The 27095-nt window shown below is 48.0% G+C and overlaps 1 protein-coding gene across 2 annotated transcripts in view; it reads left to right on the top strand.

Moving 5' to 3' along the window:
* GSG1L (GSG1 like) overlaps window positions 1-25533 on the top strand; it is a 58160-nt gene extending 32627 nt beyond the window's left edge. Inside the window, exons 3-7 of one of the 2 annotated variants that reach the window (XM_071571042.1) lie at window positions 2034-2186; window positions 6288-6399; window positions 11544-11711; window positions 16733-16800; window positions 23671-23782. In XM_071571042.1, coding sequence (XP_071427143.1) covers window positions 2034-2186; window positions 6288-6399; window positions 11544-11711; window positions 16733-16800; window positions 23671-23693 — 524 coding nt within the window. In that variant the 3' untranslated portion in view covers window positions 23694-23782. Of the gene's footprint in view, window positions 1-2033; window positions 2187-6287; window positions 6400-11543; window positions 11712-16732; window positions 16801-23670; window positions 24277-24763 lie in introns of those variants that run through there. The other variant, XM_071571041.1, reaches the window with a different exon arrangement.
* Window positions 25534-27095: the final 1562 nt, after the last annotated feature.

The following is a 27095-nucleotide window of genomic DNA, read 5'->3' as shown; positions in this document are numbered from 1 at the left end:
TTAGGGCTATCAGCTGCCTTGGTTTATGGGTCTGGTTTTCATAATCTAATTCTTTGAAACTCAAATCATTTCTTCATTCTCTCATCATAGAAACTGCTGGTTGAGAGAAAATGAGGCAAAATCCCTTCTAACTCCTGCTGTATCACAGAACAACACTATTGCTCTCTCTCCCTTGTATTTGTTTTTGGAAGAGTGTGCCAGCTGCCTGATACCACACTGACTAATAGGAGGGAGATAAGCAGCTGTTTGCGGTTGATAGATGCAATATTGTACTACAGCCTCTGTGAGCAATTAAAAGGTTTATTTATTGCTATCTCTGTAGTATGGCTTAAGAACTCAAAAGGTCAGATACAGTGGCAACAACGAATAGCACATATTAATTAGATGTAATTATAAACACAAGTTTCCAGAAAGAAAATATGAGCTGAGATCAGCCTGGTCACCAAGAGAACCCTCAAATATTTGATAAAAGTGAGACTGCCTATCTGGTTTGATAAGCTCAACTGTAGGCATTATCACACATGTGCTCTTACAGTGAGGAGAGAAGGTATTAATATAAGTGAAGTCTGTAACAGTCTCTATGGTTACAGCCAACATTTTCTAATATAAGCCATTGTCTTCAGATGCTTAACTTGCCATGTTTCAACTGCTTAGGCTGAAATTTTCCATCACTGCTCATTGTTTCCAGGTGGATTCTCCAGCAATCAGGTTAGCAAATGTACTGGAGAATTCAAGCAGATTCTTGTGCTGAAACAGCAATTGGAGATTGGGCAGGCACTCAATATTATCATCTGGTCCCGTCCTCTCCCATTTACCCCATGGCTTGGTGACTTCAAAAGACTCAGCAGATCCTGGCAGAGGTTTTGTGCTGAAATTTCCAAATGTGGTGTCTGCTGTGGGTGAATCAGCCTCTGCTGGCCAGTGCCATCCTCTGCCAGGCCCACTGCCCTGTGCATGACCCCAGAGTCCTGCAGGGCTCACATGGGGCACAGCAGATCTGAGGGTTGTCCCCAGGGGCTGAGGGGACAGAGGCCAGTCTGAATTTTGTATCTGCAGCTCTTCAGCTGAACATGTTCTGAATAACCACCCCCCTCTGCTGCAATTCTGGCAGTTCCCATGTCAGTCCCAACAGCACAGCCCTGGGTGGTGCATCCAAACACCTCGAGTCACAACAGTCATTCTGCAGGACAGCATGAAGAAGAGTTTCTAATGACAGCCCCCCACTATGACAGGCATTTTAAAGCCTGGACTGAAAAGGTGTTCTTAGAACAGCCTTGTGAGGCTGAGGCAGCCAAGCCTGCCCAGCTCCCAGCAGTGCCCAGATGGGCACTATTCTGTGCCATCTTCTCCGTGTGTGCTGAATCTGCTCATCTCAATGGTGGCACAGGGAGGGAAAAGGAATTCTGGATGCTGTGCTTTGGGTCAGAGGAGCCAAGAGGTTCCTTGATATACCCAAGGAAGTTCTTTACTCAGACTGGGATCTCAAGGAACAGTTTGTTCTTCCTTCAGTGTCCTTACTCTCCTTCACTTTCTCATTCACCAGTCTATTTTTCACAGTTTGGGTCATTGTTTGCTGAATTTAAACTTTGTGGATCACAGAACCATTTAGGTTGGAAAAGACCTCCAAGATCACCACATCCAACCTTTGACCCAATACCCCCAATGCCCACTAAACCATACTGTAGATGGCCATGTCTACTTTTTCTTTTTACCATTTCCAGGGATGGTGGAAATGGTAAACTGCTCCACCAGTTCCCTGAGCAGGCTGTTCCAATGTCATTCTCTCAGTGAAGACATTTTTCTTAATATACAGTTGGTGTAGTAAACATTAAAAAACAAAACAAACTCAAAACAAACAACAAATTACCATTGGTGACCTTAAAAACCAACCAGCTTGAACCCACTTAAAAAACCCAAACCACTCTAATACGCAGTTACTTCTAGATATGCCTGATTTACTAATTGATTTTTACAAACTCAACCCTGTTGGAAGTGTTTCCCAACTAACTGGTTGCTGTTCTTGTGCCTTGCAGGTGTCCTGTGGTTATCAGTGGTATCTGAGGTGTTGTACATCATGCTGTTGGTCGTCGGGTTCAGCCTTATGTGCCTCGAGCTCTTTCATTCAAGCAGTGTGATAGATGGGCTCAAGTTAAATGCCTTTGCTGCTGTCTTCACTGTGCTTTCAGGTATGACCCTTCTCTTCCCCTTTTACCTGAGGAGCCACCACAAAGCAAAAGCCTATTACTTTGGAAGTGGAAAAACCAGAGGCCTCAGGACTGTCTTATCTCCATTTAGCAACCACATTTTTCACTGGAATTTTTTGTTCCTTTGGCACAAGGACCACATGATAAATTTGCCTCTTGCCAGGGAGAAGTGAAAATCCTTATTCCTGATTCCACAACAGCAGTGCAGTAATTATCCCTCCCCAGCCTGCACAGCCAGTAGCACAGCTACAGCCTGAGCTCCATTTGCAGCATCATCACACTCATTTCCCAACAGAAAATTAAAAACAAGTAGCGTAAGTAGCATTGAAAATTCTGTGCTAATCCTGGGAGTAGGTGAAGGCTGGATTTGTCAAACCAAAGGAGGAAACCCATCTTGTTCATCAGCAAAACTGAGAGTGAAAAGGGTTGTAAGAGTCACACTGAGGAGCAACCCCAAGAGTAATGTGGGGACATGTTCATCTCTCAGAACAAATGTTTCAGAGTATTTCCATGCTCAGCCTGTACTTGGGGCCCTTCAGCTTCTGAACTGGAGCAATTCACTTCTCTAGAAGAAGTTATGAAATCTACACATGTAGTTAAGTGCCCCTTCACTCCTGGGAAGGTTTGCTGGCTGAAAACCCTCCAGATTTATCCAAGCAGCCACAGCTGGCTCTTGTGAGAACTCCTGCACGGACCTCTGTGGCAGAAAGAACTTCTGCAATAAAAGTCCATTTTATTCTGCTGCATTTCAAGCTGAAAGACCTTACAGCAGGCACTGTACACTCTGTGAAGGAGTTTGTATCTTCAGGGGTAGCTGTGAATTGTGAAATAATAACACCAAAAAAAGAGATCAGAAGTAGAGTTGAGATGACAGAAGAAATCTGGTAAGAACTGCCAAAGCATATTTTTCTGCTTTGGATGTAATTTGGATTTGTTAAAAACAGTCAGTTCAATTTTCAAAATCCAACTCTGTGGAATTCTTCAGCATTCAAGCAATTACTTCCATGCTGTTTTTCTCTCTTCCCCATTAACTGCAGTTTAAAGTTTTGTAAGAATGATGAAGTTTTCTTTCCTACACATCTTTCTATTTTTATTTTGGCCTTCCCTCTTTCTAAGCAGATTGTCAAGATGGTCCAAATATAAACTTCAAAATTTTACAGGGAAAAATAATGGGAGAATAGAAAAAAGCAAAAACCCCCAAAGCCCAACACACTGCTGGCTGTTGTTTTTCCATGCCAGGGATACCTGGTGAAAGAAAAAAACTATATTTATTTAAGCCTAGCATATTTATAATGACAAAGCTTAATAGCAATGAGGTAATGAAGAGGACTTTGCATTGGAGCATAACACCTCTCATTAAATTCATGGTAGAGTTCCCTCGTAAAAGTGCAATGAGACCTTCATATCTGCACAGCTCAATATCTAAAGGTTAGAAAAACATCCCAGTGGTGTGGTCACTTATTGCTGTTCCTTAACCTCTTATGAGGCACTAAAACAGACCCTCCAACATCACAATTTTGGTATTACTCTTAACCTTACAAATATTAAAAAATTTACATATATCTCTCACGTAATATTTAGGGTAAAGCATTTTAATTAATGTGATATATTCCATAAATGTTATTTCTAATAATAGTATCCAAAAATGCTTTCATATATATTGCCTTTTCCAAATTTCCTTGATGTCCAACTTTCCAAAGTTCCGTAAGCTCTCCCATTGCTGACTCCTCCAAACAGTTCTGGTCCTGCCAGGCTCGTGATCCCAGGTCAGCTGTAAGTGGTCAGTGTTCCTGCACTCCCATCCACTCCAGTCCACCACGTTCCCAGGATTTCCCATCTCCTCCTGCCCTGGTCCCCAGGTGGGTGGGCATTACAGGCATTTTTTTTGCCCAGCCTTAAGCAGCCAGCTGGGGGAGGAGATGATCCTGCAAACAGAGCACTTGTTGATTTATGTTCCAGGCAGCTCATTTTAGCCGAAATGTGACACTGAGCACCCAACCCAAGGGACCACAGGGCATCCCTGTGGAGAATAAGGACTGTGAAGAACTTGGCAAGGCACATCTAAAATAGCCCAAACAAACCCAAATGCACGTGGAACAGCACAACAAAAGACTCCTGTTGTTTTGCCATAGATTGTACATGGAAAAACAGCACCAAGAGCACCACCAGGTCCACATCCAGCCCTGACCCTTCCAGCACTGGGCAGATAGAGCAGTGAACATGTTTCCACTGTGGTCCCTGTGCTACAGCAGGACTTGCTGGTGACCTCCCACGCTCCTGTCTCAGTGGGATGTCATCTCAGCCTCCCACACAGAGACAGGTCTGAGTGCTGCTGAAACCCCATTAAGGGTTTGCATGACAGGAGGGAGCAGCTCAGCACTGCTAAAGCTTGTCCTGGCCGTGTCAAACCTCCCCCTGGCTCTGAGGGACTATGATATGTCTCAGGGCAGGCTGTAGTATTTTATTAAGGTTGAAAAATTATGGGCAGTATGCACAGAAACAGCAAAGCCCAGACTGAAGATCGATGCAGAACTGCCAGCTGAAGAAAAATCCACTGATTTAAAAAGTGCAGCCAGGTCTCAGTGCATTCTGGAAATTAAATATAGCCAGAAACAAGCAAGGTGTGCCCCACTTTGCTGTGCTCCCATTAGACCACCCACCCTGCCCAAATATCATTTCTTCTGAAGTGAATTGCTCTTTCCACCTCCTATCTCTGCAGTGTCTCTCCAGCACGAGGCAGCTGAGCAAATCACCACAGCTGCTTGTAACAGAATGTCTGCTTTCAGCTCTGCAGTTGTTTGTATCAAATATGACATTTGTCTTGCTCAAGGTCCTGCTTAACATGCTCACAACACAAACATGACATTCCCACACTTGCCTCCCCCAGAACTGCCCTGAATCATCCAGTCATCTGGGGAGACTAATGAAGTGCTTCAGACTCTGCAAGTGAGCAGGAAAGAAGAGCCAAAATTTGGGTGGGAGGTGGGGAGGATGTGTCAGGATAACAATGGATGCTGACTTTGAGTAAGGTGCAAAGTGCAGCTGGGGGACCTCACTGTCCCCACCATGGCAGAACGTAGGTGTTCCCAAGTGCCTTGAACTGCCACTGCAGCACAAGAGACATTTTGACATCTGCAGATCAAGGCCTGTTTGGGATGTGATGGCCCTGCCCCTCTTCCTTAGCTCACTGCCTGATCCCACACCTGAGCTCCTTGGGGAGCATCTCTCTGCACTGCCCAGGTGCTAAGGCAGGAACATCCCAAATTACTGCAGCTACAAAACCCTCCAAGCATCAGAGCTGCTCCTGGCCAGCACTGCTTGAAAAGTGGGGTTTGGTGTTCCTCAGAGATGTCTAAACATAAAGCTCAGGCAGTTTTTTGTGCTTAAGCAGCAGAAGCAGCTGTGGCAGAGCTAACTCAGGCCACCCTGTGATTTAACCATCCCAGAGCCTGCAGTGTCTGACACATTGTCTAATCTTCACCCAGTTGCAGTTCCCAGCAGACTGTAACAGTGTCACAACAGCATCACCAACACTGTACCATCCACAGTGTCCCTGTGGTGCCCTCTCCCCACACATCATCAGGAGTACTGAGCTTGCTTAACTTCCCTGTGTAACTGCCACGGGTTTTATAAGTGTTCAAATTTATGAATCTTAGCAACTGCTGAGACAAAATATGGCTGTTTGGCATTAACACATTCAGTCTGCCTTGCCCACAGAAGCCTCTCTGCTCATTCCCTCACCTGAGGCCTGTCTGTGATGGGCTAAGTGAGATAACTGGTGGGTGGCACACCCCTGGTTTGCAGCAGCAGGGTTGGTGGTGTTGCTAATTGTGCAACATTTTCTTCAACGATTTTCTTTCTTTAACTCCTCTTTTAATTGAGAATTCAGTATGATGTAAAATAATGAGCTCTCAGTCACATCTTTCCTCTGCCCATGCAGCTCCCTCCTCCACAGCAGAGCAGGAGGCATAAAAGTACAACAAAGACTTTTTTGGAGCTCTCCAAACACTTCCAGCAGTAGCTATCTCAAGAACTGTAAAACTCATTAGCACAAAAATTCCTGTTGTCATCCCTGCTTCCCAGGTCTCTTGGGGATGGTGGCACACATGATGTATACTCAAGTTTTCCAAGTGACAGTCAGCCTTGGGCCAGAGGACTGGCGACCACATTCCTGGGACTATGGATGGTCCTTCTGGTAAGTGTCACCACCAGTTAATCTCTTTCCTCTTTCGAGTTGTTCCATCAGTCTGTTGTACCCATCCCCTGCAGTTGCCAGGGGCACTCTGTGACTTCCCAGCTGCCCAAGTGCCAGGGGCACCCTGTGGGTTCCCAGCTCCCCAGGGACCAGGAGCACCCTGTGGGTTCCCAGCTCCCCCAGTGCCAGGGGCACTCTGTGGGTTCCCAGCTCCCCAAGTGCCAGGAGCACCCTGTGGGTTCCCAGCTCCCCAGGTACCAGGAGCGCCCTGTGGGTTCCCAGCTCCCCAAATGCCAGGGGCACCCTGTGAGTTCCCGGCTCCCCAAGTGCCAGGAGCACCCTGTGGGTTCCCAGCTCCCCCAGTGCCAGGGGCACCCTGTGGGTTCCCAGCTCCCCAAATGCCAGGGGCACCCTGTGGGTTCCCAGCTCCCCCAGTGCCAGGGGCACCCTGTGGGTTCCCAGCTCCCCAGGGACCAGGAGCACCCTGTGGGTTCCCAGCTCCCCAGGTACCAGGGGCACCCTGTGGGTTCCCAGCTCCCCCAGTGCCAGGGACACCCTGTGGGTTCCCAGCTCCCCAAGTGCCAGGGGCACTCTGTGGGTTCCCAGCTCCCCAAGTGCCAGGGGCACTCTGTGGGTTCCCAGCTCCCCAGGGACCAGGGGCACCCTGTGGGTTCCCAGCTCCCCAGGGACCAGGAGCACCCTGTGGGTTCCCAGCTCCCCAAGTGCCAGGGGCACTCTGTGAGTTCCCAGCTCCCCAAGTGCCAGGGGCACTCTGTGAGTTCCCAGCTCCCCCAGTGCCAGGGGCACAGAGCCCAGGGCAGTGCAGTTGTCACGGTGTGGGGACAGTCACCGGTGGCTGTGCAGCAGCAGCTGTGCCTGTCAGCAGGTACAGAGCATTTGTAAATAAACAGCACCCACAATTACCAACACAGATTGAGCACTCTCATTAAAGTTCAATTTAGGTACATAATTGCCATGGCATTTCAGAGACTTTTAGCTCTTTTTTTTTTTTTTTTGGTTTTCAATTAATGTCTCAGTTGCACCTTACGGTGCAGCTGCAGAGGAGGGTGCAGTGCTGCTGGCACAATGGTACTTCCCTGTGGACCATGAGGGGATGGCTTGGGAAAATGGACATGGCATTTTGGTTTTACCTTTCCCATCTGTCTTTTAAAAATCCCACAAAAATAATTTGGCCAAGATACATCAACTGTGTTGTATTGCTTGCAAGTTTATAAGAAGCTTAACCAGAACAGGAGACTGTGGAGAATAAAAATACCTGCAAACAACATCACCATTCCTCTGGAGGCATCAGCCTCTGTGGCTGAATAGGGAAAATACTTTCTTTTTGTCATTTCCAAATATAGCATATTATTTTCTTTCCATCTCAAAGCAGAGGCAACAACCTTTGCTCACACCAATAAATAAATACAAATACTTATGCACAGCACTGCAGGGGATTATTAGTCTTTCCTTCTCCCCTCTTTATCCTGTGTTTCATGGGAGGAGTTACTAACCTTTTAGCAACATGTTACAAAATATTAATCACATTATATTTAAAAAACAGCTTATTTTCTGTCTCAATAATGAATATTTATTGCATGTGATGATGAACTTAAAAATACACTGCATTCATATATTTATGATATTTATATTAATATTTATAACTGTCATAATAATTGTATAATTTTCAATATATTTAAATAATAAGGCATATTTGTCTTCAATAATCTATTTTAGCATTCCCTGAAATACTCAAAATTCAGAATGTTGTTAAATGTCTAGAATAATAAACACTCATTAGAGTATTCTCCTTCATCTTGTACGAGCTGAACCTCCACTGGTGGGTCCCACAGGGCCTCTGGGGCTCTGCCTGGTCCCACCATCCCACCCACACTCCGAGCAGGCTGCTGGGAGCCCAGTGCCCGTGGGATGGAGCTGGAGGCACTGGCTGGCACCCCCAGCCCTGCCCAGGCAGCCACAGCCAGGGCACAGCAGGCTCTGCTTTAAGGACCAGCACTCCCCTGAGTCAGGGCTTGCTGTGGAGGACTCGAGATTCCCACAAGCAGCAAATATGGGAACAGCCTCCTCTCTGCCCATATTCCTGAGGTGTGACCTCGGCTTCACTCCACACCATGGCTGTGGCTCACAGCTGAGCTCTGCCCCAGCTGTTGGGGTCACAAATCACCTTCTGGAGTCTGGTGGTCTCCCTCCCACCCCAGTACCTTCCAAGGCAGCACATTTATCTGTGCAGGATGTGGGGCACACACAGCTCTGTACTGAGTTTTCTGGGAGCACTTCCAGCCTGTTGCAGAGCCTGGGGAAGACCATGAGGTCTCTCACACCACACTAGTGGTGGACAGCAGACCTGGAAAGGGAGGGTCTGGAAGTCAAATGAAGGAAAACCAAGGCTTTCCCTTCCAGCTAACACTGAGACAGCAGTGCTGTGCAGACCAGAGAGCTCCAACCTCCCCTGGCATCACCCAGACTTGAGTACCTCCTTTAAGAAGGGTCAGTAAGAAATGCCCACCCAGCCTGGTGGAGTTTGAAAACTGCACATGTAGGAATTAATTTCTGCTCCATTTGGATTCTGGTGAAGTTCTGAAACAGGAGCTTCAAGTACCCCTGAACCACCATCATTTTTTCCAACCTGCTGTAAATGTCCCAGAACCTGTCAGAGCCCAGAGGACTGTAACAGTGCTGACAAGTGGGAACATTGTCCCCATGGCCAAGAGCCAAAGGATCTTGGAGATCCAGACTGCCATTCCTTTCCCAAGTGCCAATGCACTCTATTGAAAACTTTGTTGAAAGGGACAAAGTACATCTCCTCAAAATGAGGAAGGGCTGCTTGTGGTCTGCTCAGGTGGGGCTGAAAATGCCCTGCTTGGTTCCTGTTATCCTGCCCCATTCCCAAGCCACTGGCAAAGCCTGGAGGTTGGTGTGTGCTCTGGCACAGGTCAGGAGTGACTCTGGGGATTCTCTGGGCAAGGGGTTTCAGTGGCTCTGAGGATCAGTGAATGTTCCATTTCAGCCCCTCTAAAGTAAATAGATATAAAAACCTGAGCTGTTTGAGCCACAGAGGAACTGGAGAACCCAGCCCTGAGCTCAGCTACCAGAGGCACTACAGGTGCAGTCCCACCACATCTGGGCCACAGCTGGCAGGGAGGGGCACTGCTGTTAAAGAGGTCTTCACCTAACGTGGGGTGTAACTCTTATAGGTAGGAGAACCCCTCTTTACACTTCAAAATAAATAACATTTAACCAAGGTCCATAAAAAACTGTAACAGCTCCATCAAAATTGCCTGATTATGATGATTTACCATATTAAGAGTCTTCAGTCTGTATTTCCTTCTCTGAGCCTTTCAGCATTTCTGAGTACATGATTAGAAATCATCCAAAACTTCAAAAAGGGAAATTTTCCTCCAAATGTCATTCCCCAGGCACAGTGAAGCATGTGGTTTTTGCTGGCTTCTTCCTGGATACTGTTTAGGAGCCCAGCTGGAAATGTTTGCAGCTGCTGGAGCTTTTCCACACACTCCATGTAGGAGGAAGACACATGCCAGGACAGAAAGACACTGTGCCTGAACACTCACACCTAGCAGGAATTTTCTCTGTACTTCCTCACCCAACCATGGGAAAACTCAGGGAACTTTGTCACCCCAGAGGTCACCACATTTCCTTCTCATTTGATTGCATCTGGCAAAGGGGTTCAAAACTGGTGAGGAAAGAGCTGCCTCCACACGTCTCATTGCCTCGGGAGTCCCTGAAGGACTTGTTAGAAGCTGAATCCTGAAATCATTGAAATGAGCCATTTCTGTTTACTTGAGCCATTTTTCCCCTAGATTTTTCAGTTCATGAATATGTGTTGTTTTCCAAGTTTTGCCTAATTTGAAATGAGGAGCTGTTTCCTTGTCTGCAGGTCCTTTGCAGAGTGGGAGAACAGCTCATGCTGAGAGGTGTGTTGACAATGCGTATTCATAAGATAATGCTGCTGGGGCTGTATTCTTTCTGCTCTGCATAACTCAGACCAATTTATTGTAGAAAAGGTGAAAAAAGCAGCAGGGGGAGTGTGTCACTGTCACACATTTAGTTGGGAAGCCTCTGTGAACTATGTGCAGCCAGGGTTGATAGGCTGAGTGTGAAAATCAAGGGGAGCCAGAACACAGACAAGCTCTGCAGACAAAAGGAGGAATTCAGGGCCTTTTTATAGTCCCTTTATATATATATGCTGAAAAAGTATCTAAACTCCTTGAGGCTATGAGTCACCCCAGCCCCATCTGAGCTAGGGGTCAGTGAGGTGCAGGGAGGGCAGAAGAACCCAGGGGGAAACCCTGTCCTCCATCAGGGAACAGAGCAGCTCCCAGATGACCCTCCTTGCCAGGAGATTCAGGACAACACATGCTGCTGTTCCAGCTTGGCGTTGGGCCAGTCATTGTTTTCTTCCACTTTCCCTCTCCCTCTGTCTCCTCATGCTCCTGGTTGGCACTTGCAGGTGTTCTGCCCTTGGCTGACCAAGGCACTGCCTACACACTGGGAGGGTCCACTCAGGAAACACCCAGGTTGGGTCTCTCCACAAAATGTAAGTCCTGTCTCCTATTCTGGGCAGGCTTTCAGAGACCAGATATAAACCAGGAATGCTGGAAATGTCCAAGAACCAGGAAAGAAGGAAATACAGTAGTGTGATGAAAGCATAAAAATCAGATTAGAAACCATCCCTCCAGCAGAATTGTACCATCAGTGTCCCGTGGATACTGCAGGACTTCCACTGGTCCTAAAGATGTGATCTCTGGAGCATTACTCCTCCCAGGAGGACACAGATTTTAGCACTTGTCTGCAAGGCTCTGAGACATTTCAGAGGGAAATCAGGAGGTATTTGGCTCTCCTGTCAGAGGGCACCAGGTGTTCCCCTTAGCCCTGTGCCACGTGATTTTCCAAGGATGAAGGTGGTGGCCAGCCCCTCTTCCAGCCTCCTGCCTGCACCTTGAGCACGAGCCACAGGTCATTTGAGGTAAGACAAGAAGAATGGGTCTGTCACCTCTGCCTTCCTGCCCAGTCTCACCGTGTGTGTGTGTGTGTCTCTTGGCATCAGAAATACGCCCCGAGCTGCTGTGTTAACCCAGCTCATCTGCTGGTTTCTCTCTCCACAGTCTGGCGTGGGGCTCCTTCACCTGCTGCATGGCTGCCTCCGTCACCACCCTCAACTCTTACACTAAGACTGTCATTGAGTTCAGACACAAGCGCAAAATCTTTGAGCAGGGCTTTCGAGAAGAGCAGAACTTCCTAGACCAGGAAGCCATCAAGTACTTCAGAGAAAGGTCAGTGCAGTCAGTCACTCCATCAGGGGAGGTTTCCATGGACTCTGCTGGTCCCAGAAAATCCAGGCTCTCCCCCCCTGCAGCCCCGTGGGTGAAGGCTCTGAGACACCTGGAGAAGGTGTGTGTTAAACACAAAAGGTCCTCCTTGATTTGTTTTTTCTTGAATTCTGTGATGTCCCAGTGCCTGCCCTTCCTTATATACTCATTAAAACACAGGACTGACAGGTCCTTTCTCTATGTATCCAATCCATAGGGATTCACAAGAAACTGTGCTGCCAGTGTAAGCTGATTTTCCCTCTCTGGAAAGGCAAAACTGTGGTGATGCAACAAATGTGACAGACATCCACATGTAAAAAGCACCTCCCAATAATCCCAGCAGCTGCTGAGCCACTTTCCAGCCACCACTAGGCCAGTTTGGAGTTGCCATCTTCCATGGGCACATCCTGTCTCCTCACAAGCCCCATCCTCTGGAGCTCCTCCACACAGGTCCAGCATGTGCATTACAGAATCCCCCACACAGTGCCACCCACACTGCCACCAGGTCTACAATGGACCCCTAAGCCCAGAGATGCTCTGTCACTCTGCCCCATGTGGCTGCTCTGGGACACTCCTTGCCCTTATCCTTTGGTGAGGAAGTGAAGGCTTTGTTTGGAGTGGAATGTGAAGAACACACAAATAATTGAGCTCACACAGCAGTGAAGGTGTGAGGGTCTCCACAGGGGTTTGTGTCTTCACAGAATGAAATGCTGATTAAGTACAGCAAATCCTCACCAGAAGTCTATTGCTTTAAGTAATGTAAAGGTATTTGGGGGGCAGAAAACATCCCAAAGAGGATCCATTCCTGTTTGCCTGCCCACTGTGGCAGTCTCTCCATGGTGGAAGGGGACAGGATGTTTACAATAATCATTTCAGCAGCAAGTGAGGAGCTCTCCTGAGAGAGAAGAGCTAGAGACCTTCCTTGCTTATTGTTTAGCCTTGGTTATCCTGTCACTTTTTAGTCTGTTGTCACAGTTATTCCTCTGCTAACTTCAAAGTTTTCGCTCTACCTTTCAGACAGTCTGGAAGGAAGAGGGGAAGGATGCAAACAATAATGGTTTGCCTAATTTTGCATTTGAAAATGACAGTAAATCCTAAAGAATTCTCCATATGAGAAAAAAAAACACCCAAACACAGTGAAGAAGAGGAAGAGGTCAGTATGTGCCTCAGGAGAAATCAGCACCCAGGGAGGGAAACCAGATGAATTATTGAAGTGAGAATTACAGATAAGAGCCTGGCAGAATTCTAAGGACCAATATGTTGAGTTGCATTGAGAAATGCCAAGGAAACTCGATAATGTACCACTGTTGCCTTTTCTGCAACAGTAAATAGCAACAAACATTAGTGGCCTAGAGGGCAGCAACTCCTTGTCTCACGTGGGTGTTGTAGGTTTGATTTTGACTCCTCTTGCCCTCACCAGATGACACAATTTCGCCCCCAACAATTCCCTCCTCGGTCACACCCCCCAACCCTTCCACACACACTTGGCACACGCAGCTCAAGCATGTGGTGTTCCCAAAATTCATGATTATGACTTTCTTTTTTTATATCACATTATTTTAATTGTTGTATCTGAATACATAATAGGAAGCCCAGAGACAGTGTTACCATGGGATCATTCTGGAGGTTTAAAGCTGTGCAGCAATATACTAAATTTTTTTAAAGTTATCATATTCGTGATGAGCTTCACTGCTGTGACCTGGGAATATTCTGGGGCTCCAGGGGGTCCAGGGATTGTCCATTAGCAACCCCATGTTGCTGCGTGCTGTGGGTGCCCACAGGCCCACACAACTTCCCTTAGCTCCCATCTGCCTTTGCACAAATAGAAAATAAAATAAGTTCTCTTTCCTTCCTGTGCATATACCCAGGGATACTTCACATTCCCTCCTACTCCTCCACCTCCATGTTCCTTTTCATACCTCATGAATAAAACCCTCCAGCCTTTCTTCCTTCCAGTCACTTTGTACATAAGATTACCCTTTTTGCATGTTCCTTTTCCTCAGTGCCCATCCACCACCCCCTGAACACACACAACTAACCTGTGTTTTTGGACAGACTCTGTGCAACAGGGAAGTTAAAGCATTATTATCATTACAGTTATCATTATTCCAAACAGCTCATTTATCATCTGGGAGACAGGGAAGAGAAGTGTTAGCTCCATTTTGCCTGATAAAAGTTTTTTGCTGGAATATTCTTCTACAGGCCCCTGCTCCCAGAGAAGAAATTTGCTTTATGAAAAGTACTGACAGTAAAACACTGCTAATCTTGCAAATGCTTTACCAAACATAATTCCATTGTATTGCACTGGATTTTAATTGCATGCAGCTTACAAGTTACAGAGACAGCCAAATTCTGTGCCTGCTGCACCCCAAGGACACCCCAAGGCTCTGTCTCTCCACAGCCAAGCATCCCCCTGTTCCTATGACTGGGAAAACGTTCAAACAGCTGCAGAAAAATCAAAGATTCATGGGGTTACATGCAACAATCATTTCTTTCCCAGGCCTGGGCTACTTCAGAAAGTCAAGACAAAAGGCACTCTGTAGTTCACACCATAAAATCAAAAGGTACAGCTCTTCAGATATAACAGGTTCAATAGCCCTCAGGATAATTCTAAGAAAAGCAGGTCAATTATACAGACTTGCAGGTATTATCCAGGTATTAAGTGTTCTAGAAAATGATCAGAATTATCTGCAACATGTCATCTTTTAGTCTTTGTCCTTTTATTGCTTGTCCTTTTTTGCTGGTTTTCCTTTGAACTGAGTATTGGTCTAAAACTTTTGCTCATCTTTTTCAGTTTTTTAGTTTATTGGGTGTCAGTTCTTAACAAGTGTCTCTTCAGTTTCTCTTTCTGCCCTATTTCATAGCAATACTCTTGCCCATGAGGTCCTGAGCACAGTCCCTTGTCTGTGGCTCACCCCAGCTGGCAGAGGAGGAACCCTCACATACCTTTCTGCTTTCTTTGCTCTGAGGATCCCTCCAGAGAAGCCAAAGGGACAGGGAATATTCATTTTTTTCCCCTGTAGTCTGATAATCTGTATGGCAGTCAGCTGAAGGAATGTCACTGTGCCAGACCTCCTCCTCCTCCTCCTCTGCCCAGCTGTGGCTGTTTTAGCAGCTTTGCCCATATGGCTGTGTAATAATTAAAACACATCCCCAAGAATTCTGCTCGTTTAGCCCAAGTGGCTACACCAACACAACAACCACATCCATTCAGGCCAAGGCCAGCACAGCCAGGTTAGGCACATGGAATGTCTTTCCTAAATTTGTCCTCAGCTTCTTGTCCTTTTTTTCATATATTAAAAACCTCCTTTGAGCCACTCACCCCTCAACTTTCCCTGCTCCCAGAACTCTGGTGGACTTTGCTTTCAGGTCAAGAATGCCAGCTTTGCTCTCTGCTTCTGCCGTGTGCTGGGGGCAGAGAGGGCAGGGGGAGACCCTGGGCAGGGGTCACAGCTGCTGGAACAAGGGCAATTGTGGCTCCAGGGAGGAAGATCTGGGGCATGGGAATGACCAGGCTTGGGGTGAAGGTGTGTGAGGCCTGGGGTGAGGGATAAAGGGCCTGGAAGGGTGGAAATCAAATCCAAGTGAGCTCCTCATGGAGAGCTAGTCACTGCCTTGAGCAAGGCATAACAACTTAGTGAAGTGGTAGGAGTAAAGCTCATTACCCAGGGCCCTCTTTTAGTGATGACAAGAGGAGAGAACAGCAGGTTTTGGACATGGCCCCATGTCCAGGAGCCCAGGGGTGCTGAGTCCCACTGGCACTGAAAGCACTGCAGAGAGGGATAAAGGAGGTTATCCCAGCCTGGCACTGGTGGGAGAGGGGACCTAGAGATCAGCCTGGTATCCACCCTTGCTGCTCCTTGGGAAGCAAATCTCACTTAATAGGTGCTGTTAAACCAACATACAAATTTAGCCAGGAAATCTGGAGGATTCAGCCTTCCCCAGCTCAGCCATCCGTAGCACAGTTTTTGCCAGCTTGCAGCTGTCCATCAACACCCATTGTGGCATTCCAGCTGATTGCACAACATTTTTCTTGCTGACTGAGCCCTTATTCTGATCTGCAAACCCAACCCAACGTCAGGCAGATGCTCCTGGTGGAAGTCTGGAGTGAGCTGAGTTCAAACTGCCGCTGATACCAGCACAGACAAAATGCCTCTGCAGGGACACAAAATGTGGTTCTGAAGTGCTGGGAGCAGTTTGAATCAGATGGCAGGACCAAAGCTATTGCAGACATAATAAATCAGGACTCTTCCCAAGACTGTGAGAACCAGAACTTTTCAAACCATCTTTCACACATGCTATTTTTTCCCTCTTTGTACATCACTGCAATGTGTCATACTCACAGCTTGCTTCCTCTGGCTCCATTGTCCTCATGTGAGATGTGCAGATCATATCAATGCTTTCCAAAGGCATGCCAGCCTTCTGCTCTGATTTCCTCCGTGGTCACCCAGATATCTGAACAGGGTTTCAGTCCTGGCCCAGTGTCCCCCCCATTCACAGAGTCAGTACCTTTTCACACAGTACAAGTTTCCCCTTTCATTAGCAGACAGGGATGAGTGTAACCTTCTGCCTTGGATTTATTCTGTACTTGATTCTGCATCACAGGAAGGTTTATCCTTTTGGAGAAGTACCTGGACTGGCAGTAAAATGGTGTAGCAGTAGCAACATGCCCACTTCCAACACACACCTACTTTACAGTGCTGTTAGTCCTCAATGCTTAGATCCACCCTGAAGAGTCAAAGAGTGGGAGAGACACAGCCCTGAGCCCCTCATTTCTATTCCCCATGGCCTCTTTACATGAGCTTTCCCCAAGAGGGGCAAAGCCACTGGAATCAAGTCCATTATGATCTCCAGAATGGACCTGGCTGTAGGTGGAGGTGCCCAGGTATGTTGTGCTCTTACTGGTTTTGACCCTTCCATTTCTGTACATTTGGGAGCAGCCTTTGTTTCTGTTAAAGGTGCTACTTGTATATTCTCTTTTCCAGGGCTGAGGAGGAGAGGGCTGAGGCTGGGGACCTGAGGTTACAGTGCCTCCATAGCTGCTCCCCAAATAGTAAGTGACCATGGCTCGAATGTGTCCGGCACACAACGGCTTGTCCTGTCCCCACGCTGCCTCCTGGGGTTCAGGACAAGGTTTGGAGTAGGAAGCTCTGGAAACAGAGGTTTGTTACCTTCCCAGACAGCACTGCCCAAGTGATAATCAACCAGCACACGAACGTGCAAAATTCTCCACCATTCAATTTAGGATGTGCACATATCCTATAATTTTGTGTTATCTCAAGGAGCTCTGACTTCATAGTAGTTTAAAAATATGCTCTAATTTACACCTGTATAACTTTCATTATCACTACCTTTTTTCATCTATATTTATCACCAATTCATGATGATGCATGCTATTGAATATAAAAATGATTGAAAGCAGCTTTGGTAGACAATAATGTTAGTATAATTAATGCCATTTCTTGCACTTTCTCAGAGAATTGCTGTGCTTTTATTCAGCTTTTGCAAAAGCTCTTGCTTTAAGCCGTGGCAATCAGTGGTTCAATGTACAGAGCAATACTGGAGCTCAGCTCCTGCCCTGCTCTGAATACTATACTTTTTCTTTACTCTCCAGGAAAGATGTGTGCAGTTTCATGCATCTATTTCCTTGGAAAGAGAGCAAGTGATCCTTCATTCAGCAGGAGGGAGACTTGGGACAGTGACTTGCTGACTCTGCGCTCTTAAAATTTGGAAACCTCCTGGCATTTTGCTGCCTCTGTCTTGCTGAGATGCACATCTCAGCCACATGCTCGTGGAAGTTTGGTGTCTGTAACCCCAATCCCTGAGGGTCCTGAGCCCTCCCCAGACCTGCTGGAACAGCTCTCCAGTCCCATGTCACTGCAGGTGGTGTCCCCACAGGCATGATGGTGCTGGCACTGCTCTCCAGCTGAGTTTGTCATCAGCTCACTTGGTAACTCCTGCTCCTTGAAAATGTCATGTCAGTTATGGACATTTCCACAGGCACATCCACATCCCTCATTTTCACAGGCCTGAACATATCTATTGGTGCATAATTGGTCTGGGTCATGTTTCCTTAGAAAATTCTCCAGCTGCCAAGCTACTGGCAGGTGCTCAAATGTGCTTATTTTATTATTGAAGCCTGTCCAGAGGTCTTTGTTTCAAAGAACAAATAACAAGTCTTGGCATTAGGTGTTTCAAGGAATAGGACCAGGGCTCTTGGTGGGCCAACACCCAGCCCTGCCCCAGTGGGTCAGCTTTGAAGGACATAGAGCTTACCCCCACAGTGCTGCAAAGTGGCATCGAGAGAGAGGCCCAGTGTCAGGGTACAGAACAGTGCCCACTCTCCAGTGTTACCTCAGCCTCACTTTTGTCTTCTACTGTAATGAAATCAGATCAATATTAATGAAGTGACAGGAGGGGAGTTCTGCTCTCAGTTCCCAGTTTACTTTCGAATCCAGTGTAAGCTGCAGAATCTTCATTGCTCATGCTTATTAGGGAGGAAAAGACATTAGTTTCTGCTGCTCTGGATGGCAGAGAGCCTCATAACCCTCAGAAGAACATCTCCTTCCTTAAACAAGCCCATCAAGCCTGCACCTGACCCGAGGATTCTCCTTAAATCTGTTCCTAGCTTCACACACTCTCATTCTGTCACATTAACCATACAGCGGGCTCGTGGCCAGCAGAGAATTGATAACAGCAAGAGAACGATGGGAGAAGCTCTTGGCTAAAGGCACAAAGCCACAAAGAGCAGCCACAAAGGTTCCTCTGGGCTCTGCTTGGATGGAAGAAGGGGACTCCTAGAACAGAGCAAGTCCTCACCACTGCTTGGTTAAAGCAGCACCCACGTGCCACTCACACAGCAAAGGCAGCAGATCACCCTGAGCACTTTCTGAACCCTTCACACACAGGTGGTCACAGAGCAGGACACCAGGAGGTACCACCTGAAGTTATTCCTGCTGCTCACTTGAACCAGCACTCCATTCCCCAGAGGACTTGCCAGCTGCCCTCACTTAGAAGTGCTCTGAGGATGTTCTGATTGGAACCAAACAGCAGACAAGGAATATTGGCTCATCCTCAGACATCATGACTCTTTCTGTCCTCCCACAAGGACAAAACAGGGCATCTGTCCTTGTTGGGAGGCAAGGATTTGGAGGAGTGTCCCTGAGAGTCAAGGAGTGAAACCTCTAAAGAAAAGAACAAGACAGACACCAACTGGCCAGGTGATTTTGGAAGAGTCAATATTAAAGGGTTTTGAGCAGCCCAGGAGCACTGTGGGAGCACAGGTAGCATGAAGGGCCCTGTGCCAGGGCAGGATACCAGGTTCCTCTGTTGGCAAGACTAAGCTCTCTATTTTGGGAATTACCCTTAAATTATAAATCTCATCAAAATCTTGATCCCAGAGGAGTCTTGACAGGGACAACTATTCAGTCTTGATATTTCTATATTAAGCCATTTAATATCCATCACTAAACTATAATTTCCCTTTACCAGGGTTAAAAAACCCACAATTTATTTTCTTGAAATCTCTTTAACAGGGTTTAAACTTGCCTGAGCTGAGCTAAGAACAGCACCAGGGAGCTCTAGGTATAACTTGGCATCCTCTGCTCTCACCAAGCCACCTTCCTGTGCAAACATATGGCACTGGCCCCTATACATCTGATATCCTCAGTCATGGTTTGTTCATACCAAATTTAGCATTTCCATTGCAAAGCCCTAATCACTCTCCAAGTGCATTTGCTGTCATTTTGAGATGTCAACTGTTTCCTTCAGATGTGCAGGGCTAGGAGGTCTCAGTGATCCAGCTGTGCACAGTCACTGCACAAAAAAGATAGAAGGAGAAGTTTCACATCAGGATGTTTTGGTTGTTGCCAAGAAATGTTAACTGTGATTAGGCTCCAGCCAGCAGTAGCACCTTAGTCAGACATCTCTATGTCCATGCCACTTCCACCCTCTCTTCCAGTGTTGTCTCACTAAGGGACATTAATAGGAAGAGCCTGGAACCCACAGGGCAAATGGCAGATGTAGAATAAGGGGGAAGAGACAGGCAGGAGAAATGTCCCAAAGCACAGGGAGGGACAGCTACGGTGGCAAAGCCAGACAAAAGACAGGTGGCCCAGAGGAGCCAAGAGCTGTGCAGGAAACAGCAGATTCCCACTGTGTGTGGCTAAAAGCTGTGGTGTTATCTGAGGCAGACAAACCCAGGGCTCAGGACACCAGCCTCTCTTGGGGAAAAGGGAGAGATGATTCAAAATTAATTCAGTGTTAAAAATAATATAGTCACTGTTTTTGGCTGTGTGGGCATTTTAGGAGGGTCACCTGACAAAGAAGAGGCCTTGAAAAAGATAGTTTTATCCTCATATCATCACCCTGGAGGCATTTCCCCTGGGTCCATCCCACAGCTCCTCTGCCATCCTCCCACCCCGACTGTCTCCAGCCAGATTGATGCGACCAGCCCCTCAGTGCTTCACTGGAAAGCAGAGTGGCATTTTTTCCTATTCACACAAGTTCACGAGAAGAACTCCAGACTTCAAACATGGTGGAAACGATTCATTAAAAAAAAAAATATCCACCGGTTGGGTCTTTTTTTTCCCTTGGTCACAAAGCGCCACGGAAGGAACGTGGTGCTGGATGCGGAGGCGAGTTGCGAGAATGTCTCCACATCCAGCGTCGTGCACCAGCTCAGCTGGAGAGGGCACAGCACAGCCAAGGTCGCGCTGCCAGCGGGGAACACGCTTGACACGCTGCGCAGCGCCGGGCGGGGAGAGACAGACAGAGCGCTCGGAGCGGCGCTCAGAGCCGAGCCAAGTTGCTCCTTGCGGAGGGACCTGACAGCTGCAACCGCTGTCTGTTCCGTGCCAGCATCGATTCCAACCCCGGGGCTTGCCATTCTTCCTGTCCTTTATTCCGTTCGTGGTGATTCACTTCATAAAGGCAGGTGGGGAGAAGTGCCCTCTGGTTCTGGGGCTGAGAGCCAGCCTGGCTGTGCTGACAGCACTGGGAGTCTCATCCCTGTCTTCAGGCAAACCCTTCCCCTCCAGCAAACTCCGAAGGGAAAGGTCTCACTGTTGTCCTCGTTTGCCTCTGCTCACATCCAGGCTGACATTTCACTACTTAAGCAACCAGCTGCTCTGTTTCCAACATCAGCATGTTGATAAAAGTGAACTCGGTGCCACCTTTAGCACAGCAGCCCATGAAAATTAAAAGGTGGGAAAGGAAAGCAAAATCAGCTGGTAGTGTATAATACTTATTTGTTTCCTCCAGTGCACAGGTGAATTGGAAAGGTTTCTTATATAAATTTCAGTGGGATTAGTTATGAAACGTGCTCTCTGTCACTCTCTGAAATTGCATCTTTCAATAAATGTTTCATCTCCTGCAGCTAATCCTGGATTTATGCAAAAAAACCTCCCCAAACCAACCTCTCCCCCCACCAAAAGTCAACCCTGTCCCACACTGCTAGAAATGTGCAGTGAAGTATTTCAGACTGTGTGTGCACCCAAATAGCCTTTCACTTACTGTGCACATTATATTTCACCCTCAAGATGTAGGCAGGAATTGTTCATCTTCAGATAGTTATTTGAGGACAAATATGTGTATTTTCAATTAAAAAAAAAGTTTCAACAAACATTTTTATTTTAGTTGCCTTAAAATGGCGTTTGCTCTTGTCAGAATAAGATTCCTGTACTTTGCTACAGCAAAATAGGTTTTCCTGAAAATGGTGCTTTGTAGTGACTGCCTGAGATTCAGCTCTGATTTAAATAACCAGTCATTTTGTATTGTCTGTGCCAGAAGACCAGTCCCCCACTCCTCTTGGTCCCAGAGCAGCCAAATCCCAACTTTCTGAACACCTCACAGCAGGACCCAACATGGTCCCACCATTCCTCGCTCTCAGGAGAGACTGAGGAGCAGCAGCTGAATTTGCCAAGGCAACCAGGCACAGATGTCCAGCTCCAGGCTGCCCCCACTCCCACTGCCTGCTCTTCCTGATTCCCCATGATGCAAGGAAAGGGCAGCAATTCCTCTGAGCCAAAAACCACTGTTTTTCCTTTAAAAACCTTATTTATGACAGACTCTCCTGCAGCAGGCATTATTAAGTCAGGATGGAATGAAACAGCCCAGAGGCTCCAGTGGAAGAGGAGGGTGGTGAGATGGGACTCAGAGGGGAGAAAAGTGAAAGAAGAAAGAGGAACTGTGGGGGAAATAAGGTATTTTCCTAGGTAGGCAGAATCACAGAGTAGCACAGCGAGGACAGGACCCCTGAGGGCTCTAGTCCAGTCCTGTGCTCCAGCAGGGCCAGGCTGGATCAGGCTGCTTCCTTCCTTGTCCAGCTGAGGTTTGAACACTCCCAAGGATGAATATCCCAATACCCCTCTTGGCCTCTGTCCCAGTGTTTGAACACACTCAGAGTGAAAAAGCTGTTCTCATATCCAGTTGGCAGTTCTGGCCTTCCAGCCCTGTTCAGCCTGGTGATGATGGCCAGGCACTTCCACTCCCAGGGCCAGGACCTCCCTCTGCCCCGTGTATGCTTGTTTTCTCTCCTGCCCTTTATATAACTCATCTTTTTTGGCTTTGTTTTTATGCAGCAGCTCTGTTACTGTCTGCTTTTCCAATTATAAAACCTCTAAATTTGATTTAAACCTGATAATCAAACCATGACTTAGCACATTAACCCCACTGAAGCCCAGAGGTGTGAGACATGATCTTTAGGACCTTAGAATTTGGTGTTTAATTGCATCTAACACTGAGAAAGGTGCAGAGAAGTGCAGAAGTGACTGTGTAGCTAATTCAGGCCACCAGTGCTAACAGGACATGCTTTAGATTCCATATATCCATCCAGAGCAGGATTTTCTGCTGTCTTCCACCACAAGAGAAACAGGAATGTACCAGATGCACAAGAAGACTCAGTTGGTCACTGGCATCACCACAAAAGTTTGTCATGTCCTCTGGCTTTTGGAAAACCTGAATCATGATCTGCACAGTGGGTGTCTTTGTGTTCCTCTTCAAGGTCAAAGCATTTCTGGCTGCATTCTCTACCTATCAGGACAGTTCCAGGGTACAGGGGTTCATCTTCCTCTCTTGCCATCAGTATTGACAAACTAAGGAAAATTAAGCCACAGAGGACAAAAAAAAGGCAGAAAGCCTTGGGACTTGGGATTTCTCCTGCCTGGAGGCAGCCAGGAGAGGAGTACAGGAAACAATATCCAGGAGGGGCAATCTGACATCCCATGCAGTTGGCATTTCCAGCCTCCTAAAGCAGCTGCTCAGCCCTGTGCACAGTTTGTAGCTTAGAGGGGAGAAAGAAAACTCCTGAACACATCAAGCTATATAAAAGAAATGCCCTACATCACCACAGGGTTCTGTGTCCTCTGTGCTGCCCTTCTATTTCTACCTTTCCTATTTATTCCTCTCTTAATTCACTGGATACCATGCAGAACCCCAGGAGACTGAAGCCTGTGGGTCCATGGCAGGAAGGCAGGTCTTCACCCTTGGCAGGGATGGGCAAGGGCAGGTGCTGTGGAAACCTGCAAGCCAGGGTTTAGCCTTTTGTGTTCTCCCAGGTGATATGGCAGTAGCTTTGTTCCTTTCCTGTCCTTCCCCAGCCCCAAATCCTTGCTTCTTGTGGAGCTGTGTGACTTCTGGGAAGGAGAACATGGGTGTTCCAGTGATTATCACAGTGATGACAGCTGATCAGTGCTCAGTGGACACCAGGGAGGAAGTGGTGCTGAATTTATGTGCCTTATTCTCAAACAATTCACTCTTGGTCACGAGTAGCAGAGGGTTTTATACAAACCTGAGAGGCAAATCAGCCTATGGGGAAATGCAGTTATGGGAAACAGGCTTAAAATTGCCCCAAAATACACCTAAACTTGTCTTACAAGCCTTTAGCCCAGACCAGAGGCAAAAGTGTGTGTTTGTCTTTCTTTAGGGCTTCACAACACCCAGCTCTAAGTGTCACTAGCCCGCAGAGGAACAGGAGTGACCATAATGCTCAGAAAATGCCCCCATTCGCTACGTCAAGCTCTTCCAGCAACACATCAAGCAGCTCTTCACTTTCATCAGAACCAACCAGCCAGATCTCCATGGGTCAGGATCAAACCCTGCTGGACATCACCTCCATCACTAGATTGGCCCCAGGAGAATCACCAAACCCTCAAGCACTTGAGCAAAGAGATACAAATTCAGCAATATCGTGTTCCAGCCCACTCGGAGCAAGGACTATTCCAGCGTCTTGCCCAGCCAGCCTCAGGCTCAGTCTAACACCCAGCTCGGCCAAGCCACAGCAATACTCTGACTCCTCTCCAGTCAGCCCAGGGATCAGTGCAGCTTCCTGCTACACGTTCTGTCCTCACACAGCACAAAACGAACAAGCTTCAGCCTCAGATCACACACTGAGCCCAACCAGGACAAGCACAAGGCCTCCAGCAACAGCGACTCCTGAAGAGAGTTCCCAGGCTCCTGGCTGTTCTAAAACTGACTTAAAGAACACAGGAAAGGACTTTGAATCAGATCTGGAAGATCCTGATCATGAAAGGTATGTATCCAGATCATACACCTGTCTAAGTCCTCAAATGACCCATTTTGATTTAGTGCCATTAAGAGCCCCTCATAACAAAAGTTAAATATCTTTTATGATTTAGTGTTCTTAGTGTTTCTTTTCTAGTAACTACCCTGTGCTCCCACTAAACCCTCTTATCCAAGAAGCAAAATACCCTCTTTTCCATACACCCATTTAGCTCTCCAGACCTGATGACAGACCATCCAGGTCATCAACGTCAGCTCCTTCAGCAGGGCACAGTTTTGAGGTGCCTCCTTTCCTTCCAAGTGGCACAGCACATCTTCCCCTGACACCAGCAGAGAGAAGCTCTGCTGCCCCTGTGGAGCCTGACAGAGCAGAGCTGGGGCTGGTGCTCAGCAGCGTGGCCAGGACCTCCCTCCCAAAGCTCCAGGCAGGCTGGGCTGCTCTCACTCCGCCGAGCCTCTGAACTCCACCCTGTCTCTGCCACTTCTTCCCTTGGCAGGAGATTTGTAACAGCAAAGGAATTCCAAGCCATGGAGAAAGAACTAGAGGATGTCAAAGAAGACCTGCAATGCCTGAAGTGGAAGGTGAGACACATCGGGGGGCCGGTGCAGCCCCTGGCCGAGGACAGCAGGCGCTACAACGGCTACACCCTGCGGGAGCTCAGGGCCATGGTGCAGTGCGAGGAGGACCCTTACAAGGCTGCCCACAAGATCCTCACAGCTCTGTTCAGTGATGGGTGCCACCCACAGCCCCCTGGCACCCACCAGCCCTGCAAGCCCCGTGCTCTGCCCGAGCCCCGCAGAGACCCAGAGCTGTACGCGGTGTACTGCCACATCCTGAAAAGCGTATTCCCTGGAATCAGCAGCCAGACCTTGAGGGAAGAGACACAACACGTGCAGAAAGGCAGCCAGAAAGCAGTGCAGTAACAGCCGAGCCCACAGAGGTCGTGCATAGTGAGAGGTCTGGGGTGATTTGAGGACTGAACTGTGGGAGGTACCAGTGGTTGAGTCTGTCCCTTCCAGGTGTGGATTGTCTGTAAAGATGGTGAGCTCTGAGCCCTCACACCACCTGCCCAACGACACAGAGTGGGAAGGCATCCTGCAGACTTCCCACATTTTAGAAAACAATTGCTCCTTTAGTGTCTCTTTCAATCAATGGACGTTTCCTTGTTTCCAGCAACTACAAATGCTGGCACGTCCAAGCAAGGCCTGGCACGTCCGAGCAAGGGCCTTCTCCCAGCCCCAAACAGACCAACCAACCAACCAGCATCTGGGTAGTTTCTATTTTCTAGAGTGTATCATTCATTAAATGACATTACTTGTTAGAAAATCCTGCCTGTTCTTTTTTATTTATTAATGCTTTACACATCAACTCAGTCAGCATCGTAACCTGGAAGCACACTGGGATGAGAGCTGGGCATTGCCAACCACCTCCTGTGCCCACCTGCATGGTGAGTTGCATGGGGAGACACCCAGGGCATGGCAGGGAGCAGCTGTGGTGACCCCAGCCAAGGGCCAGGGCACTGCAATGTGCTCCTAAATCACCAACTCAGCAGTGAGACTGGTGAAGGTCTGTGACCTCCAGCTCTGCCAGTCTGTAGTGACTGGGCTGGCAGAGCAGCTCAGATGTGTCACAACTCGGCTTTGCAAGGCTGGGGCCCCTTGCATGGATCTCAGGAGGTGATCCCTGCAGTGGAGCCTGCCCGAGGGAGGGAGGCTGCTGGTCATGGGGGACACACAGGAAAATGGCGCTGGAGCTCCTTCCTCCCCATCTGGGAGCCAAAGAATTGTGATGCATGAGCAAGTTTGTCCCCAGGTTCTGCTCACAGGGCTGGGCTTGCAGGCTGTTCTTTAAAGATACTGGTGAGGGTGGAGGGGTGTCCTTGTGCCACTTTGCTCAGTCCCCATAGCAGCCACTGTTCCCCTGCCCCACTGGCTCACCCACTCCCTTCCAGAGTCATTGGCACCTCTTGGGCACAGTCACTTCCCTGCTCTGGGTGTGACAAAGCCATCGGAGCCCTGGGCACATCCTTCCTTCCCACAGCTGCTGCTCCCTGCCAGGCCATGGGGATGGAAGGGGGGAACCTGTGAGTTCAGCCCACCTTTCCCTCTGCTGGGCTATAATCCACTTCTCAAGCTTATTTTAAAAATAACAGGGAAGAGGAGGAGAAAAAACCAATTACAAAAATCCCCAAAAGCAGATCATTCCCTGTGGCACCACAGCTCCAGACATCCTGGGTGATGGGAGGGGGCAGCACAGTCCAAGGACACGCTCTGAACCCGCTGGGCACATCTCCATAGGGACAGGATTCTGCAGGAGAGCTCCCAGCTGCCTTTCAGCACAATGGCCTCTGCTGTGCTTACAAATACATTGTTTTAAGCTCCCTGTTATTAGCAATTTGTTTGACTTTGGAGCCACTGTGCAGACACAGACACAGCACTGCCCACACAGCCTGTGTGTGCCAACTGCAGCCAAGACCTACAGCCACAGCTGGCAAATTCCTCCAGGGACACACAGGGTTGTGCAGTGTCCCAAAGTGAGGCACTGGGATGAGGCTGCCCTCCCTTCCACCCTCACAAGTGGGCACAGAGGTGAGTGCACGATGGTTGGAGTGCTGGAGGTGCAGTGTCCCCTCAGAGCAAACCACCCACCCCAGGGAACACCGTGGTGGAGCACAACCAACCACCCTGAAGGCTCTGTGCCCCACAGAGGGGATGGCTGAGTCCCACACAAGCACCCCCTCCATGGCTCTTGTAGGAAAACACGTGCCCTTGGCTCACAGGGGTGGCACCAGGCTGGCCCTCCTCTCACAGGCACATTTTTCTATGGCA

This window comes from Pithys albifrons, chromosome 16 (genome assembly GCF_047495875.1).
Source record: "Pithys albifrons albifrons isolate INPA30051 chromosome 16, PitAlb_v1, whole genome shotgun sequence".
In the NCBI taxonomy this organism is placed as follows: Eukaryota; Metazoa; Chordata; class Aves; order Passeriformes; family Thamnophilidae; genus Pithys; species Pithys albifrons.
Note: the sequence above shows the minus strand (reverse complement) of the source record. Positions and strands in the feature narration are given on the sequence as shown.